The sequence below is a fragment of the Malurus melanocephalus genome, unplaced genomic scaffold, assembly GCF_030028575.1.
Source record: "Malurus melanocephalus ecotype Western Australia unplaced genomic scaffold, MMel_1.1 scaffold_100, whole genome shotgun sequence".
Lineage (NCBI taxonomy): Eukaryota > Metazoa > Chordata > Aves > Passeriformes > Maluridae > Malurus > Malurus melanocephalus.
This window is the reverse complement of record NW_026623332.1, coordinates 1,005,004-1,022,205: the sequence shown is the minus strand read 5'-3', so window position 1 is coordinate 1,022,205 and position 17,202 is coordinate 1,005,004. Positions and strand designations below refer to the sequence as shown.

Below are 17,202 nucleotides of genomic sequence, written 5' to 3'. Positions count from 1 at the left end.
GTGCAACTGCAGCCAGACAATTAATCCTCTATTGGAAAACATTAATTTACTTCAGTGTGACACTGTTTTCTCCTTGTTTTTTTGCTTTGAAAAGAAAAAAATGAGAATTAGATACTGAGAACTATATTACATTCTGTCAAATCCTGTGGCAGAAGTGGATAGTYGTAAAGTTTACTTAGATCTGTAAACATATCTTAGTATAAAATACAAATAGAGTCTGCATGTTCCTTCACTCTTTATTTTTAGAAAGAAATGTTCAGGTTTGGGATCAAAGGTAAGATGTGGACAGTACTATTTTTTCTGCACAATACTGTAACAATACATTAAAACCACACTGCCAATTGTTTTTTTTCTTTAACTCGAGGTTCTCAAGACCAATAAAAGCTCTGTGCTACTTTGATTGATGGTGTGAAAGCAACACACAATTGAAGGGATAAAATATTAATAATGAGAGAGGTCCTGCAAAATGTCAGTGTGGGAACGGTAAAAGGCAAACAACCTTCCACAAGCTGGCCACAAAAAGTGCATAGAGCATATAAAAGTTTGAGAGGGTTGATTATGGTGAGTTTACAGGATGAGTGAGAGCTGGTGCAGACAGAGGAGCAGATAGCTGACACAGGAGGGTCAAAGTGCTGCCTTTGGAATAGTGCTGGATGCTAACAGCCAGCTGGATTCTGCAGCTCTGGGACTTGTTCCATCCACCACTGTGTGCAYGTATGAATGCATTAACCCAGCAGAGAGCAAAACCCTGTGGTTTATCTCTTCTTGCAGTATTCAGAGCGGAACTCTGAGTCTGAGTGACCATTTCCTGGGTTTGGCAGTTTGCTTTTTGATGTGTAATCTCTCCTCCTGCAYTGGAGATCAACCAGGACAGACTAATCCCAAGATTAAGGCGGATCAGACGAAGGGCTGTTTCCATAGCAGATGCTGTCATGTGAGTGCTGAGTTCCTCCTGTGATGGAGCAAGGCCATGGGGCAAATCCTGTTTGTCTTGACTAATTGTCAACTCAGTCCTAGTTCCTTTTTCCCCTACAGAAAATAATCCACACCAAGCATCCAATTAAGAAGACTGAATCAGTTKAAATTCTAACCCAGGCTTGCATTTACCTCTCTTCTGACCCACGATCTGCAGAAAGGTTTGCATTAGCTCACTGTTGAGTAGCAGTTTGTTCAGTCCTGCAGCCAGCTGCTGACTGCCCCAAGGACTGCACTGTGCAGCTGCACCGCCCCAGCTGCTGAAAAAAATCTCAGAGCTACCCTCAAAAATGATTCAAGCAGGTCTAATGAGTGAGTCCTTTGACAGAAATTGATACTATTGAGACTGTTCTGTAAAACAACAGCAGTTTATTTCAGTATCATCTTGGGAKCAGGCTTTCTACTAAACAGGGAAAACAAGGTTATCCAGGAGGTGTAGCTGTTATTTCAATATTTAGATTGGCAGTCTTAATGTCCTTCTGCGACAAAATATAGTTACAGTTCCTATGACAACTGTTTCCCTCTCCTCTGGAGCATGGGCTAACGACAGGATTTCATTACATGGTCATGTAACACTGGGCACTGTGACAGCCTTGTCATCTCYACTGTGCTGTTGGCTCCTAAATGGCATTTAGCTTTGCCCACTCRCATTGTGCAGAACATGAATTGTTGTGACCGACCTTCGCTGTGCTTATTGCCTGCTGCCTCCCACTGCCCAGCTTCCCGCTTTTCATTAGCAGGCTCACTTTCTACCAAAACACAGTTGGTACGCTGAATTTTATTGACAGAAATTCCTAGAAACTTATTTCAGCAGTAGAAATCCTATACCCTGATGTTAATTAAGAATAGCATCTTAACAAGTACAGAGTCCTGACAAAAACTTGTGAGTACAGCAGAATATGCAAACCAGAATATGCAGCAGATTCCTGTAGTTACTTCTGCAACACACTTAAGAAAAATGATAACCAGTTGAACAGATATATTAAAAGACTTTATTCACAATAGAGAAATTTTTACAAATATAAGTTCTTAAAAATTAAGCAATCTTAATCTATTATGTATTCCATAATTTCAGTTTATATAAAGATGAAAAGACTAAATGGAATATGTACAAATCAAAACCAATTTAAACACATGATAGAAATGRGTATGTATGAAGTCACCATAGAAACAGTCAGCCATTGGGCATTGCAAAAACCTGTGTACAACCAACATGTATGCAATACTTATCTCACAAACAACCAAAAAATACTTTTTTTTCCCCCCTGTGAAACAATGTGGGTACCATCTAAAGAGATTTACCTCTTGGGATTTGACATATGCAGATTTAAATGCACTATTATGCCACAAAGAAATGGCAAAAGTGTGGGCAGTGATTTTATCCAAAGAMAATGTGCCCATGTCCCCGTCTTCTCCCCCTCTCCCCAACAACTTCTTTTGCTCTTAKGAATGACTGGGAACACAAAGTCTCCAGCAGCCACTTCCATGAAGTTAGTTAAGCAAATGGGAACTAAAATGCATGTTACCTTACTGATTTAACAAGCAGTGGTAAATACGGACTGTTTCAAAATGATTGCTCTAACTTTGGTGTTTTGGGATTATTTAAGAAAAAAAAGGAAAAATCGATATACTCTCAGTTTATGAAAAGTTTTTTCTTACAGTTGGCAGATCTACACGTTGTACAATCTTCTCGTCTACTTACATTAATTTACAAAAAGTACAGTATAGTGCAGTTTGTACATACAACCTGAATACCAATACCAGTCRCATCAAATTTGTGCTCTTTCAAATCACCCTAACTCCCACTCTAAGAAAAATTCATATGAAATKTCTRTATCWCAAGGAAACAGCCATGATGCTTACCTTGAAGTACTTAAGACCCAATGCATACAGAGCTGTGTGATTGGAGGCTGCTTTTGGAAACATTTGAGAAAGATGATAAAAGCTGTCTGGGTCTCTACTCTTCCCTTCAGCTCACTAAGCACCAGCAAGATCACTGCAGACAGCTGAGGGAAGCAAACCTTGGCTAAGAAAACCATGTAGAAAGAGGCTTACAAAACATTTCTCAAAGACTGTTTCTGTCTGAGCTTTTGCAGTTATTTAATTGAACAAGGTCTAAAGCAGCACATGCAGGTGGGACGCAGCAGCAGCAGGTGACCCAATAAATTTAAGTAAGAAAAAAGTAATTATTGTTACTGGTTAAAAAGGGAATAAAATTTTTTTGTTTTATTCCATATGTATTCCAAAGCTATAATTTCTTTGTGGTAGTTTGGGTGGGGGTGGGAATCTCCCTTATAAAATAATGAAATACAATGAAGTATAGTCCTCCAATGATAAAAATTCTGGAGAATTAAAATCAACAGAATTTCTGCTTTTCAACAGAGGAGAGAGCCAAGACCTCATCCTTGCTTGGTTGGCTTCAGAAACCTGCTGTGACATGAGGGAATCCACACTTTCAGAAAGAAAATAAAAGTAAAGCAAAAAGTTTTGAGCTGCTGTGCTGGCTCCAGGTACAGCAGGAGCAGGCTTTACCTGCAGATCCATTTCTATCCATTCTGCCAGTGCTGGGCTGCCCAGGCTCACCAGGATGCCCCAGTAGCTCCCATGAGGGAGGGTTCAGCTGAAAAAGCCTGTGCTGGAGGATCAGCAGATGCTTGCCTTGCCCCCACACCAATGTTTTTGGCAGCTCAYGTGGCACATGCCATCTCCTCTGTCAGCAGGGGAAGCAGACACGCGCTACAGACTTTACAAACTCTATGGGTCAGCTTCCAGCTGCTGTATATAAAAATGTAATTACTTATTTTTGGCTCCTACCTGAAAAAACCTCCACTGCAGCCCTTTATCAGCATAGAAAAAATGTACTCTGTAAAGCCTAAGCAAATGTGTTCCCTCAGCTGTTATTAGCAATGCTGGACATGTGAGCTATCTTACTAAATACCATTCAAGAAGGTTACTGTTCAGAACCAGATTTGTTTTGCTGCAGTCCAATCAATGAAAAATGTTCTTTCTCAGAATGGGAAGCCAAGTGTTTCCTACCTGAAATGTATGGAGTCACACCATCACTAAATGAAAACACAAGTAGACTTAAAAATCATGTAAACCACTTCAAACCAAGTAGAAACAAGAATTAATCATGCCTCATTTCTTTTTCCCTTTGGTGATGCCACAAAGCAAAACATTTTTGGCAAAGCTGTTACCTTTCTTAGTAAGTCAGGCCTCTACTCTAGGGAGTATTTTTTGAGCAAGTTGCATTTCTGTTACTTAAGACAAGACAGTGTTTTAGTTCAATGCAGGATAAGTTCCTCTCTGAATGACTTCTTTTAAGCAGGCAAGTTTTCTTCAAGGCATCTGAACTTCTACCTTTATTCATACATTAAATTGTTYTGTGACAACTATCTGTCAAGCCTGGTGTCAGGTCTGAGCCTACCTAAATCTCTGCAAAAGTAACAGAAAAACAAACAAATTGTATCCGCTGTAATTCTCRTCTTCCAGGAAGAGTATTTTTTTGTCAACCAACCAAATGCAAGTTTCTGGACTAAATACATAAATAAGTTTAATACTCCCTTTCTTAATATGAAATGATTACCTTATTTTACTTCGTAGTATCTTGACTAAAGACGTAAGAATAACACCACTTAGAAAAGGGAGGAAACAATTTATTCTATTACAATATTCTAATCAAAACCTGAAAAACTAAGGTCTGCTAACTAATGTGCTAAATCCACAGAAACTAGTTTAATCTAACTTCAACTTATACTGCAGTTTCAGAGTTGTGTCTGCATGAGATGAAAATACCCCTATTGTAGACTTCATTGACAATGAAATACATCAGATACTTTACCAAGAAATGATAGACCCGCATAAGAAGAGGCTGTCACAGTCACAAGATTTGTCCTGGATGACACACAAAACAAATTAACATAGAACAAAACAACAAAAAAAAAAAGCTCTTTATACTTAATTCAATATGGCTTTTTGCAACATGGCAAAATATTACAGCTTAAAGCATATATCTCCTCACAGAGGAGAAAAGAATTTTGCAGTCAAATTAAAAGCATAACAGGAAACAAGTAACATGCAGACCCTCTGCTCTTTTTGGCCAAAATGACTCTGCAGCCTAACAGAATCTGGGAAGAGATCCTATTTCATTTCTAAGAAGTTATTAATCTGTATTAAAAGACTGAGGTTTTGTCATAATTAATTGGGTCCATTCATAAATATTTACTGTTAAAAAAAACAGACTGCAAAACACTTGATTAAAAATTTTAACTCAGGAATTTAAAACCAAATCATGTGCCCAAGTCCTGGAAAGGAATATAAGGAATGAAACAAAGCATAAATCAATCTTCATCTATTTCTGGTTTTCTTCTTTATTCTCATCATCTTTGTGAAGAACAGGGAGAGGATGAGCCTCTGTGTTGAAGACCCAGTGGTCAAATGGAAGAAGATCATCTTCAGAAAACAGCAAATACAGNAAAAAAAAAAAAAAAAAAAAAAAAAAAAAAAAAAAAAAAAAAAAAAAAAAAAAAAAAAGCAGGAAGTGAGACCACATCAGGGAAGTGATTTTCAGGAAAACATAGTAATTCATATTTCATTTACTTGAGTATTAAACTTCCTGTTGAGATGGCATGACTGATTTTTTCTTGCACAGCAAAAAAATGCCAACCCAGAAGTAAAGCAATCTAGACAAAACTCCATTTATCTTTAAAAATTTAGGAGATAATGACAGATAATCATAAGCCAAAGCAATGAAATCTTTTGGTTTTCTATCTTAAGAAGTCCTGCAAGCTTTCCACAGAAGCTGACTTTTTCTTCTTTTTCTATAGTTTTAAAATGAAAAGTATGCAATATAAACCTGAYAAGTTCTCTGTCTAGTCAATTTGTTTCATTAGTGCTGGCACATATAATTAGATCCTATCAAAGACAGGAGGTGCAATTTCTCAAAGACTATCAAGTGCCTTTATCAGAAGTAAAGACAATTTCCAGAAGTCAGGGAATTCAGTTTATTGWCAGATTGGAAAAAAACCCCACAAYTTGGCTTCCTGTCACCTAAGAAAAKTTCTGCTATTTCACTCARATTTTGTTAAGCAAGTGTCAAGGGTGCTAAAGATACTCATCTGTAAAGATAATACATACAACTACTTCATTTTGATGAAAGTCAACTTTCTTAACTTACTTGAGTGTCTCTGAAAGGAAGAAACTTTGCTGCACATCGTCATGGCTTTCATGATTGTTATAAACATCTCTAATGCCAGAATAGCCACCGTCTACTCTGCAATGTTTTTCCAGAGCCTGAAGCAGGGAAGAAAACACACAAATCAGTGGGATTAACAAAATGAAACATTTGTCAGTTATTCTTTGTTTGACAATAAAACTAACCAAAAACAATTGCCGCAGTTTTGTTGATAAAGTGATGAAAACTTGGTAAAGGTCTAGATAGAAAACTCTTAAAAAAAGACAGGCACACATGTCTAATTTTACATTTTGAAAGAGAAGCAAAATAATAAATTAATAAAAAGTGAACAGAAACCAGCTTTCAGAAGGAAAGATTTATGGGTATAAGAAATTAAAGACATATGGATTTTCACTTATATTCCTTTTCCTCTTTTTAAAAGAACTAACAATAGGCTCTCTCTCCCATCATCTCCGCTGCTGGAAATCGTGTTACCTATACCTTTCCTGGTCATATTTTAGTACTTAAAATGATTGTGACATAATCGAACACCATACTAAAGATCAGTCTTTTCCTTACCTCCTGCAAGTCCCTTCAAAAAAAGGAAAGGCAACTCTCCATTTTCTGTGTAAGTTGTATGGCTTCTCTTTGCAATTATTTRATTTTTCAATGGGAAACCACTGATACCAGGCTCTGACTGAATTTCTTTTCTGCAGTCATATTTTTCTTYGCCACCTCTCTAAAAAAGCTTTGTCTGTTACACAGTAGTAGACAGAAAGCAAGAACTTAACACAACAYAATTTAGCTATAACAATAACAATGTGTTTTTCTCTAGATGCTTTCCAAACTCTGTATTCAGTTAAAAGGTGTAAAACAGATGACTGATTCCTATTTCAAAATAAAAAAGAGTACATGAGCCACCTAATAATACAATTTCTTTTATGCCCACAGGAATGCCCTATATTTTGAAGGAGATATATTTTTGAAGGAGAAAAAAGATCAGATGGAGAGTGTATATAAAAGGGCAAGAGAGATGGTGCAACTGTAGAAGGTATATGCAGTGAGCCTATTTAATGAGCTTGGTTGCTTTTCTTCATTTAAGACAGGTGTTTGCATTAGAAAGTGGAACCCATCTGTATGGGCTATAACTTCTTTAAATACATTGTTATCCAATACCTTATTTGAAATAAGTTATCTTATCACAACTACATTTAAAAATATTAATTCATCTTTTTTTTTCTTTATAATCCATCTATTTAACAAGGCCACAATTATTCTTACCCTCTAAAATTTTCTTATTCTGTGTTACAATAACTTTCTGGTATCACACAGGATAATGAAGGAGATAAGAGAAYCTAAGATGATTATATTTAAAACAACTCGTTCTTCAAAAACAAATCCAGAAAATGCTACTTAACCCTAAATAAATTCTCAAAATGAAAATGACAGCAGGGATGGTGGATTACTACATTCACTCAGGTCCACAGTACTGTGAATCATGGACTTTGCTGTGGAGATGGTATTRGAGCAACAACTTTCAAGCAGAAATACCTGGGGCTTTATCCAACCCCTAAAAAAGAGACAGGAGATAACCAGTTCCTCCCTTTCTGAAGTTACTACAACTATCACTGAAATGAGTACAAGATGTGTAGATTTTACTCAGGGAAAAATGCTGCATTTCAAAACACGAAGGAAAAAAACAAGGCACAGGATATACCTAAACCAGGCAGAGTAAGAATTTTCTGATGACAGATGGGACTAAAAGTCACTAATAATTACTGAAGTATTCATCACCTTCCCCTGCACTAAAGACTCTTTAAGATCTGTGTTTTGCTGTGAGTAGATATCCTAAACGTCCTTGATTTTGCTGGAGTCCCTGTAGCTGTCTGCACACATTTAGCTTGCATGTCAGGCTCTCCTTAGTTTTCACTGGAGAGTAAGCTGCCTATTGTATATTTAAAAGGGATTTTTCTCCAGAAGAGATGCTTTAAAATATAACAGCCTATTTGTCTTTTCTTATGCRCCTTTAGGTTCTTTAATTTTCCTGGACACTTTTACTAAATGACAAATATACTTAAGTTTAGAGAAGTAATTTCCTCTGGCTGGTTTTCCTTCCCTCTTGTCTACTTCAACCTGCAATGAATTCAAAATGCTGAATCTGTGTCTGGATTTTCAATGTCAAACAAAAGATGATGTTTTTCAAGGCACAGCAGAAGCAGAACTTGAAGGATAAGGCTGCTRTGCAAGGAAATATCTGCATCCTAAATAGGGCAAGGTACAATAAAAGCAAATTGCATTTACCATTTATATGCTCTAACATCCACTTAGAGCCTTCTCTGAGTTCAGAGATATCAGAAAGGTAGCGGAAGGCACTGCTGTGATGTACCTAAGGGGTTAACTTGCCCCAAGTTGGCTTTCTGGTGGTATCTACTTCATGCAAATACGAAGCATCTCATCCCTAAAAGCTACTTTCCACCTAACTAAAGGAACAGGACATCCACCTGCAGGATTAGTAGGATAAAAAGGCTCTAGGTTGTCAACCCCCCTGGCAGTGATGGGCTTTTTCTGCAGTTTCAGAGTACAGTGAATATTCACAGTGACAGGGGGGTAGTGGTAGGCAGGAGGAAACAATCAAACACATTTTAAATTAGTAGTTTTTGGAAAATGAGGGTGGCTAGGATCAGTTATGCTGCAGTAATGGAAAATATCAAGCACGGTGAAACTGGCTGACAGTCTCAAACTATCATAAAGGGGAAAAACAAAGGAAGTGCTACGAATTTAAAATATGTGCCACATTCATAATGCAGAAAGGGAGGCTTTCATGAGCTAAGCTGATAAAACCTTTCTGACTCAGTAGCAGTGGATATTGCTRGTGGTCATAACTGCATTTTCTCCAGCTGCTGAAGTACATACAAAATTATCTTGGACTCAAAGCAGCAAAGTGAATTCACAAAGAAAAAAAGGAGAGACTATAGCATATTTTTAGTGTATGGAGTCAGAGAAAGACTATATAGACTTGTCACAGAGCTTAGAAGTCATGACTCCAAAATAGCCTCCTTTTCTGCTACAAGGGCACTGGGACACAAACCTAGTGAGCTCTCATTGCTAGAGTAATGAGTTGAAAATGGACATGAAACACCAAAAGAATAATATTATTTTGGGCAAAACCCAAATGGTCTGGTCTTTCCTCTTTTACTTGTTTCCSTCTCAGGTTCCTCTCTGTGTAACATGTGGTGGTTATTAAACCAATGGCCTTCAGTGGCTGAGGACTTCCCCAAGGACAGAAAGGGTGACGTGCTCTTTGGGGCAACATTAAGGAGCAAGAGGGAACAGAATTTATGAAATAGTTATGGTAAGCTAGCATGCTACATGCTGTAACAAAAAAAAAAAAAAAAAAATACAGTATCAGGTGGAGCTGTATGGCTATAAACACCAAGAGAAAATAGATAGAAAAAAAGGAAAAAATATTTAAAACTTACAACTGACTGTATAACTTCGGGAAAGCTGTGAGATTTGTTTTTGTGAAAAACCCAACTGCACATTAGGGCAGTGGAAGATGGGCCCGGGGCAGAATGGGACCAGCTGCATCTCCCACACACAGGCTGTGTGAGAGCCAGATTGGGAGCAGCCACAAGAATGTTAAACAAGGAACACGTGGGGAGCGAGGAGAAGGTAAACAAGCACACCAATTTGAAAAAAACGCAAACAAACTGAACCAACAGGGTAAAGAATAATAAGGCAAACATTTCAATTGTTTATAACAATGTTATCAGTGTGGGCAGTAACAATGAGTCAGGAAAAACATCTCCTGGAGAAGGAACAGTTGGCATTGCAGAAGCCTGATGGGATGACTTCCATAAGCAGCAATTGTAAATATGCCAATTATAATCTGCCTGGGAAGATTCCAGTAGGAAAATGTGTGCCTATGGGTGGTGTTAGCAAAGAATGAAGTAAGAGAACAGCCCTCTAAATTGGAGGCTTTAAAATCCCAATTGCTTTGGAATCATTAACTGAGAAGTATATTGTTTCAGGACCACAGAGCCAACACCTGAGGGAGGCAAATACAATGCCCTAAATAACTGCACTCTACCTAGCTGAATACACTGCTCACCGCAGGTATGAAACAATGGTGAATATTCAGAAAAGTTTGAGAGTATAAGCATAGTTAATACTACTGTTCTTTTTCGGAAAGCAGATTTTGCCTTAAATTTAATTCCTCAAAGGTATCTCATCACCAGTCTTGAAATACCCTTTTTTCACAGTGCTCAACAGCATTTGCACAACATTTCTGATACAATCGGTATCTACACAGTGAATACTGAATATGTTTACAGATCTTGGCTGCTGTGGAGGGAGTTGGGTTTATGGGGTCACAACCCAGTAACAGCTCTCTAGGAGGGTCCCTCAGGAATGAGAAACTGTAGGACTACAATTCTACAAATCTACATATTCTACCCTTAGAGTAGAGCAACCTTCTATAACTACTGGTGTAAGCCCCTCCAAGAAGGCTGTAATCATACACTTGTGGAAGGGTATGATTGCTGGGTAGAGTGGCAAACTTTGATTGAGGTGCTGGGTAGAGTGACAAACAGGACATTTTTGAAATCCTAGAAAGCAATATCTCTGCAAGAGTGGTCACTGTGAACAAAATACTACAGAGAGTTTTGATTTTTTTTTCCTCTTTTTCTTAAGTATACAGAGCCAGAAAAATAATGTTCTTCARCTTCCTGTATTTCCTATCAGAGCTCAGATAATTTAGCAAAGGCAACATCAGTGTGAGGAGGACACAAGTGAACTCCAGATGTGTAATAAGGACTCATTCCTGAAGATAAAACATGGTAAATGTAAATGCTCTTATCCTTAGCAGTAACAGTGATTAACTGCTGAACTGAAACAAGGGAAACAATGGATCTGGCAAACCAATTTGAGCAGTGCGGACCAGCTGTCCTTTTGGAAGGCTTGTGCTATACAAATAGCTAGGTTCAGCATGACTGATTGAAGCTCAAAGGCCAGTGGGACACAAAAATTTAAATCTAGAAGAGATTGCTACCATTTAGGGAGTATTGTCCAAATAACCTATGCTTCTTGAAAGTGACACGGKTTTTGAATGTTTGGTACTCTCTAGACCTTCACCTTGGCCTTTATCACCTTAATTAAAATCACCTTATAATTACTGAAAATACATTTCCTAAAACTTATTTCCATATCCAGGACTCAAATCTGACACACATTTGCACTTTCCATTCACATGCAGTAATACTCAACATCTTGAACAGTACATCCAAATGTGATCCATAATCCTAGGAGTATTTAAGGAGGATATCTCAAGGTACTTTTCCATTATTCAGTATGAGCAGTATTTGATTTTGTCAAAATGATGTTAGTTCATCTATTTAGCAAATGAACGTCTTGAAATTTCAATTGATATCACTCWTTTAAAATAAATATTTACTCTCCAACTGCTGAACAATATCCAGATACCATTCAATAGCTCACTTAACAAGATTACTAGGACTTAACAACAAAAAAATTSCAATAGAACATTACCTCAACAGCTTCCCATCCCCAGTCCCTGTACTTTGGATCGTGAGTGAGCCGCCACATGTACATGTAGGTCTCTATGACTTCTGGTCGCAGGATGTAGTATTTTTCATTTTGTCTTGTAGCAATGGCCTCAACACCACCATCAAATCTGAAGGCTTCTGGTCCCAGTTTCATGCCTAGCCAATGTAAAAGCACAGACTAAGATAAAGGCACTAAAAAAGGTTTCAAATTATGTAACAGACCAAACCCACCAAATTACCAAATCAAAGTAGCCTTTTATGTGGCATAAAGCCAGGTTACCCAAAACGATGTAATTCATGAAAGATATACTGCAGAATCTCCTGTTTTTAATATTTTATAARTAATTTGGAGTAGGAGAGAGCTGTTTTTCAGCACTGCCTTAAACAGCAGTTACAGTTTGAACAGTGATGCTAACATTTGCATTCTGGAAGTCTTTATGTAACTAGCAACAAGTGAAATTTTGCCTAAAAGATGAGGATATTTACTTTACTATATCAAACTGGAAAATACACTCTGGGACCTGAAATGCTACCAGGGTTATTTCTATAAGATGATAAAATTGAAAGAAATTCCCTGCACAGAAATCCACTTTGTGCAATTCTATTGTTTGCAGCATTGTACCAACAGAACTGAGTGCAAAATATACTTTTGTGCATAAAACATGATTAATAGCTATACTGATGCATAAATGAACAGGGTCCTTCTCTTACTTGCACTCAGCTATCCAGAAATAGGCACAGTGAAAAAAGCTGTCACGTTAATTACTACAGTGAAGGGATACGATTCAGGTGCATAGAAATTATTTATAAAACAGAGCAGCCATTTTCAAAGTTGTTTGCTCAGAAAGGATGAACAAACAGCTCTCCCTGTGCTACAATTTCCATTCAGTTTTCTGCAAAAATACCAGCGGCCGCCTTCATGGAGCCAAGCAGTGCAGCCAAACTCTGCCACGCGGTACTCACGTGTACGATCATAGGATTCGTGGCAAGTCTTGGCAATTTCAGCCCCCAGCTCGATGTGATGGCCTGTCTTGTCACTGGGTGCTCCRTCTGCTCCCAGGGCAAACATGCCTCCAGCAAAACAAGTGAGATGTCCCATCTTGTGCTCCAGCAATCCGCCCTTCCACTCGGCGATGTACGTCAAGCCCCCGCTCGACTTTCGGATCAGGTGGGTCTCTATGGCCTGCAAAAGAACATGATTTCAAACCAAAGGTCCCAAGGGACAAAGTTGTCTTGTCTGTTGTATGCTGATCATTTTTGCTCTGTATTGCCTTTGCTCATAAAATGCAATGGCTAATACAAGCCAGTGTAACTTCAAAGAGCAGCCAAACCACGACAGATTAACATACATCAGTAACCATGACTAATTTTGGTACAACTTCGAGCAATTTACAGSGTACATATTATAAAAATGCTGGAAAGACYTACAMAACACAATTAAWTTTTTTTATTATTTTTCCTCCTTTCTACATTGAGCAGTTTCAGGTAATTTAACTTTTAATAGTGATTAGTCATCAGCTTCTGTATTTCCCATTTTAATTCTAACTTAAAGAAGGTGATTATTGATATAACTTCATGTAAACCATACACAGTCATAATTTATATTCAAAACACTTGACTCAGTGCATGCACTGAATGATGTTAGGCCTCTGTATCTAGATGGCATTCCCAAAATCCAGTGGATTTCCCCTCCCAGACTGAAATCCTCTACTTATCAATGAAGAGCAGGGTCTCACTGAGATTTCCGGAAAAAAAAAATCTAAGCAGAATAAAAATACACCAACCTAGAGGGAACTGGAGTGGTGACATTAGCAGTGTATGGWCACTAATTACAAAATCCAGGAAGGTAAAATCCTCCTTGTGGGAGGAACAGAATTAAAACAACAGAGGAGGTGCAGAAGAGCACATTAATTAGAAGCCCACAAAGAAAGTAAGGTATCACTCTTAAAGGATAATGGAGAGGAGAGAAACAACTCTATCATACATTCAATTATCCATTAATGCTCTGGTTGCTCTGCTGAAATTGTAAGATCCAGAAACAGTACTCAACATGCATTATACAAGAAAAAAATWAATAAAATGTCGCTAGACAACTATCACCAAAAAATCCAGGATCTTTAAAAAAGTGTTATAAAGAGAAAGTAATGATTGTAGTTACTTCTTCCCATTTAAACATTTGTGAAGGTTGTTCCTGTAAGCAACCCTCTAAATTAGAGGTATTATAATAATAATAAGCAGAATAATTATACAATTTTTACATACTGAGTATTTTTTTTTCTTCCAAGAATGCCACATTGAAAGCTCTACTTTGTTTTCCAGTAATATTAATGCAAAGCACTTAGTAAGGATRTTTTCTGCCCAAATCCCAAGCCACTATCAGCTCAGAAAACTCCTCCACCCCTTTGTTTCCTCCTTGATTGTATGTTTTTAGCATTAGGTACCTACTGTAAAGCATACCTAGATTTTAAAGCCACAATAAATAATGAAAATTCCTGTGCTTTAAACAAGTTCTGCTTTAAACAAATCCTGCACAATTTAACCTATAAAAAGAGGAATTAGATATAAAGGGGAAAGGTGAGAAAAGACACAACAATTTTGTGGCAAATAGCTTTCAGACCTACTTAGGCATTCTAATAATAAGCTACCTAAAACCAAGTTGTTCAGAAAAGAAAAACTTTAATGACATTTCACTTAACCTTTCAGCCTGGTATCTCCCATCTCACCAAAACAACAGTTCTGACAGCAGGTGATAACTCACTCAGCTGTTGGGTCACTTAGCTGTTGGGTCAGAATTTATTTTAAAATAAACAACTATAAATTGTTGATTGATGACTAAATTTAGCTATATTGCATTTTGGGGGAAGTAATTACTGAAAAATGCAATGAAGTATTACTACATCTGACAGAAATAACAGCAATGATGCACTTTTGAACTATAYTAACTAGACCAGAGTTGATTCTTGTAGTATAAAAATGGATGTTGCGATACCAATTAGTCTTTGAGAGGTTTTTTCCCTTTTTCAGCTCAAGATTAAAGTTCAGGCTGAAAAAAGGTGACTTCCACTCAGAAGTTTTAAAATTATTCTAACAAACWGGTGTTAAGAAACTAGCAAATTGATGTTGATTTGATACCAAGAATGTCACAAAATAAAAATATATTTCCAATTTAAGTATTCGTGTTTAGTAAAGCAAATCATCTTAGTTTTGTAAATGAGGCCTATTAAGAACTAGTACGTATGTCTATTAAAAGTTATTTTATTACGTAACCATCTTATTTAAAGCTATTTTTATGAGGCAGTTATTTGATATATTGCAGACCGTCAGATTGCCTTGCCACACTTTGTACAATCCTGGTGCCAGATAATACCTGTATCAATGCAAGTCTTTATTAATGGCATGCTAGGTCATTAAGCATTTTTACCTAGACAKGAAACCTGAAGTTTAAGAGCAGGATGGAAAGGAAATCCCACAAGGAAATGCTACTTGCTAGCTGCAGCACTGTGGGTGCAGCTCTGGCAGGGAAATCATGTGAGTAAAACAAGTTACCATAAAAGGAGAATATGTAGTGTGGTGACAAAAATCCACCCAAGTGAAAAGCTCTGTCTGGTACAATTGATTCTGAATTTCATCCTTAAACAAATTTATTTTTATTTTGATATAATTATGTACTCAGATGGACCAATTTATTTGAATTGCAGCTCTATTACAACTTTCTTCCCAGCTACAAATAATTCCTTCCTGCACTRTTTGCAGATCAGGGGAGGGATGGAGCACCTCTCCTATGAGGAAAGGCTGACAGAATTGGGMTTGCTCAGCCTGGAGAAGRAAAGGCTTTAGCATGACCTAATTGTGGCTTTCCAGTACCCAAAGGGAGCCACAGGAARRATGGAGAGGGAYTATTCACAAGGGCATGCAATGACAGGACAAGGGGGAATGRYTTMAAACTGAAAGAAGGTGAGTTTAGATCAGWTATTAGAAAAAAGCTCTTTCTGTGAGGGTGGTGAGGTGCTGGAACTCATTKCCAGGAGAAGYYGTGGATGCCTCATTCCTGGAAGTGTTCAAGGYCAGACTGGATGGAGCTSTGAGCAAGTGAAAGGTGTCCCTGTTCACAGCACGAGGGGGAAAATGAGATGGTCTTTAAGATCCCTTCCAATGCAAATAACTCTATAATTCTGTGATATTTATCACTATAGAGATTATTATTTCTTCTTACTGTAATTAATATTCTCAACATAAATTAATACACAGTATCTCAAAACTATACAAAAAGCTAGAAGAATATGTTTTTTGATGATCTGAAAATGCATTACTGATGGGTAATTGTTTGGAGCTGGTACAATTCTTTTCTCTTAAGTAAATGGAAATTTCATTTCATCCCAGACTCTATTTCTGCAATTCAAATATAGTAATTTATTTTTTCCATCAAGGTAGGGCAGAGAGACARTGCAACAGAAATGGCTGGAAAGAGAAAAAGTGGCTACTAATACACGTTACCAAAGAGAGAAATAGCAGATGCCACCTGGGAGTGGGAAAAAAAAATTGAAACAAAAAAATTGAGACAACATGATTTGAGGCTTTAGTGGACAAAAAAGGAGAGGGAAACTAGAGGTAAATAACCATTTTACAGATATTTAAAGAAATAAATTTACTACATGTAAAGCTGGTAYGGCATACAGTATGTCATGTACCCATGAGCTCTTAGAGCCAGAGTAACTTTTTAAAGCTGACACAGTTCCTGGCAATTTTTTTCTGTTTAAGCTTTTACCTAAGGCTCTGCTTGCAGACCTCACTGCAGTAAAGCCTTCATTTTCTCCATCTTGTGGGAAATTATTCCTTCAATGCAACAGCTGTATAGATGCTTGRGCACTCAATTAGAAACACTAACAGTCCTTGAATTGTGACTCAAGTGCTCCTTGTATTACTGCTGGCATCTTTCTCATGAGTTTGCACGAGATAAAATTATGCCCTTGCCTATCTGTCACAGTGAATGAGACATCAGGAATTGTTTCAACTACAGGAYTGCAAATTGCACGTTTGTGTAATCTCTGATATTGACAGCATAAAGGAGAAACTCTTCAGTTTTTCCCAACCTGATTTCCTCCCCCTCCTGCCCTCATTGTTAAGGCAAAATGTTTGGTGTTCTCTCCTTATCAGTCTGTTCCTTAACCTATACATTATAATGCCACTTCTCACCCTTGCAAAACTAAGCAGAACTGCACCCTCCTAACAAATAACCATTCTCCTTCATTCAGTTCCTCACTTCTTTAAGCTTTTCACAGTCTTCACCACCCTCTATGTCCATCCCTGACTTGATTTTGTGATTGCAAAGGCCTTCATTTACCMTCTGAGTTGTTCAGAATRTTGTATTGTTTATAGGGAAACACAKAAGACCCAGCACTGAAAYATCTCACTGTTCAAAYGARTTAAAAACTAATCAATAAGCTTATTTTTTCAGGTATTCTCTTGGTGGATGACACTGACAGGTAACAA

General features: G+C 37.5%; 1 protein-coding gene across 1 annotated transcript in view; it reads right to left on the bottom strand.

Annotated features, from left to right (window-relative positions):
• Window positions 1–4,257: 4,257 nt before the first annotated feature.
• Window positions 4,258–17,202, bottom strand: part of MAN1A1 (mannosidase alpha class 1A member 1) — a 133,599-nt gene continuing 120,654 nt past the window's right edge. Inside the window, exons 9-12 of the mRNA XM_057368977.1 lie at window positions 12,676–12,895; window positions 11,696–11,868; window positions 6,149–6,267; window positions 4,258–5,450 (exon numbers count right to left, since the gene is read on the bottom strand). Coding sequence (XP_057224960.1) covers window positions 5,327–5,450; window positions 6,149–6,267; window positions 11,696–11,868; window positions 12,676–12,895 — 636 coding nt within the window. The 3' untranslated portion in view covers window positions 4,258–5,326. The remainder of the gene's footprint in view (window positions 5,451–6,148; window positions 6,268–11,695; window positions 11,869–12,675; window positions 12,896–17,202) is intronic.